Source organism: Notothenia coriiceps, unplaced genomic scaffold (genome assembly GCF_000735185.1).
Source record: "Notothenia coriiceps isolate Sejong01 unplaced genomic scaffold, NC01 NC01_scaffold00006939, whole genome shotgun sequence".
NCBI classification, from domain to species: Eukaryota; Metazoa; Chordata; class Actinopteri; order Perciformes; family Nototheniidae; genus Notothenia; species Notothenia coriiceps.
In genome coordinates, this window is record NW_011339640.1 from 20,720 (window position 1) to 23,669 (window position 2,950).

Here is a 2,950-nt window from a genome sequence, read left to right on the forward strand (position 1 = left end):
ATCGGGATCAGATAGAACACACACACACACACACACACACACACACACACACACACACACACACACACACACACACACACACACACNAAAAAAAAAAAAAAAATAGTAATTAATTAAATAAATAAAAATAATAAAAATAATAATTTTTAAAAAAGGAGTAAAACATGATAAATAATATTAAAATAAAAAAATAAAAAAATACTAATAAAAAAACATAAAGAATAAATATGAATACAAATAAATAAAATAAAACAGGATTAAATCAAATATGCAGAATGTGCGTACCCTCGGGGGTCTCTGTTGGGCCCCAGCTGCAGCAGCTGCTGATGCTGGAGCTCCTGGAGGTGGAGGCGTGCAGCGGGATGGTGCCGATCACCAGAGGGAGAGAGAGAGAGAGGTTCAGACCGCCGGGGACGTCCACGTACACCTGCACACAGGGAGAGGGCGTGAGTGTGTGAGTGTGTGTGAGAGAGTGAGTGAGTGAGTGAGTGAGTGAGTGAGTGAGTGAGTGAGTGAGTGAGTGAGTGAGTGAGTGGTGTGTGTGTGTGTGTGTGTGTGTGTGTGTGTGTGTGTGTGTGTTTCAGTGTGTGTGTGTGACAGACATTCAGACGGCTTCATTTGAGTGTGTGTGTGTGTGTGTGTGTGTGTGTGTGTGTGTGGGTGTACTCAGAGTATTTTCATATACACATGACCTATGGTGCATTACACAGCCTGCAGTGTGAGATATGTGAACACTGTGTACTCAGACGTCCTGCACACACACACACACACACACACACACACACACACACACACACACACACTTCAGATATACAACATGTCTGCTAGAGGTATCAGCTGTTCTGTCTCTGTAAGGCCGGGAGGTTTAATATATCAGACGATGTGAGTGCTGCAGCTTCCTCAGGGTTCACTGTGGGTTCCCCCCTTTATATCCAATTTAAAATGTCCCTTGAAATTCGAGGCAGAGTTTTAGACTAGGATCGAGGGTTGATTAACTTTGATAATCAGAAGCTTTACAGAAACTCATCCAGTAAGAAATATCAAAAGCATTGATATTCCTGCGCTAAAGCTAAACTCAATGTTCTGGTTTTTCCCGTGTCTTCTATGATCCATGGGAACCCTGAGTAGTTTTAAATGTAGATATAAAGAACATAATGTCCCCAGCCTCTCATTATCTTTACCCCGCCTTTAGTCGTCCTTTCCAGCACGTCCTCTCAGATACACCCTGTCCCTAGTCGCCTTTCACGACGCGTCCGTCGTCCCAGATACAGCCCTGTAACGCATAAGCTCCTTTAGAGACGGTCCTCTAGCACACAGATAGCAACCCTATGCGCCTAGTCCTTCAGACGCCGTCCTCTCACAGATACACCGGCTGTCGCCTAGTCCCCTTAGCGCCTCTCCCAAGTCCAAGGAATAAAGACTCAGGTGTGTATGCAGAACTAGAGGACGTCGCTCTCGCGGAGGAGTCCAAATTAGTGAAGTGACGCAAACCGCACGTTGGCCGAGAACGTATGGCAAGCAGTGACTCAATTCCCAGTCATTCGTGTGCAAGAGCTTTTAGTACTTAAATATATAGCAACTCCGTTAAACAATCCTCGTGGTCCTTTCGACCCATAACCCTACTAACTAGGACGTGCGAGACCTCCCGTCGAGACGCGCTTGCGCGAGGACTCCTTCCGAGGACGTGCGTTTTCTGTGTGGACCTTGCTGCCGTGGTCACGCTGCCTGTCGTGCGAGGACCTTTCTCCTGAGGGACCTACCTCGCGATGAGCGGCCGTCGGGAGACCTCGTGTGCCTAGACCTCTGTGCGCCGCTGGCACCTCCGTTCGAGGAGCTCCTGTGGACACCTTGGTGGACGAAGTAGCAAATTTGTCGGGTGAGTTGGGGTGGAGAGGCTATAGCGGTCCGTCTCTGGAGTCTTCGACTGTCTATGTTCTCTCGTTTACAAGTGTACTTTTTGGTAGAAGTCGGTTCGGGTGTGGTACGTCGCAAGGCTTTTGTATTTTACTATACAATGGCTTCAAAGTTTTAAGAGATGTTTTCTCTGTTGTAGGAGATGCGCGAAAAAAATTTTTATCAGGCATTATCAAGCTAAAATTCTAGTTTTTAGACTTGAAATCTCTTTCGAATTACTTCTTGTTTGTCTAAGACTAAAAGTTTAACAGCCACTAAGATTTACTTTTCTCACTCTATTATCTTTCTCTGCTCCTTAGACTCTAAAGTATTTTTTCCATGTTAAAACCCCTTTTTGCTCTTAAACTCTAAAGTATTTTTTGACTTTACAGAAAAAGAAAGGACGTATCGTTTTAGTTGGTAAAATCCTAAAAGACTTATGTTTCGCTCTAAACCCCAGGACAATAACGCTCTAAATGTCCTTTCTTCTCTCTTATAAGGCTCTGAAATGTCCGTTTTCACTCTAGCAACCTAAGGGTGTCAACAGTCTTTACACTCTAATAGTCTTTTTCGTCTTAAGCGCGCGCTAAGATGCGAGTCGTGCAAATTTTAAGACGTTAGATTTTTTAACAGAATGTATAAAGCCTTCTTTTTGAATTAAAGGCCTCAAATGTCTTTCCTCGCTCTTAAGACCTGAAATCTTTTCGGGTTTTCACGAAGTGATTTTTGTCTATAGCCGGACCACTCGACGTCCAGACGTATTGTTACAGAGTATAAGCTGGATCTGTTGACAAAAATAAAGAATGGAATTTTTTATCTGAACTCGAACCGACAGGACAACGCTTCGATGACTGACGTCCTTGTCTTTATTACAATTTCAAGTCGCTGACGCTATAAAGACAACACACTGTTCATTCCACAAGTTGACTACCTCCCTTTGAAAATTTCTCTGCGAAATGCTTGTAGAGTCTTCAGGACGTGAGGTGAAATTGGTATTACCTTGTGTTCTGCTACGTAACTTGGGACTTCACTACAGGAACAATCTTTCACGACTGGC

At 44.0% G+C, this 2,950-nt stretch overlaps 1 protein-coding gene across 1 annotated transcript in view; it reads right to left on the minus strand.

Moving 5' to 3' along the window:
• The window catches only part of LOC104943850 (arrestin domain-containing protein 3-like), a 20,678-nt gene that overhangs the window by 2,398 nt on the left and 15,330 nt on the right, over positions 1-2,950 (minus strand). Inside the window, exon 8 of the mRNA XM_010769315.1 lies at positions 286-427. Coding sequence (XP_010767617.1) covers positions 286-427 — 142 coding nt within the window. The remainder of the gene's footprint in view (positions 1-285; positions 428-2,950) is intronic.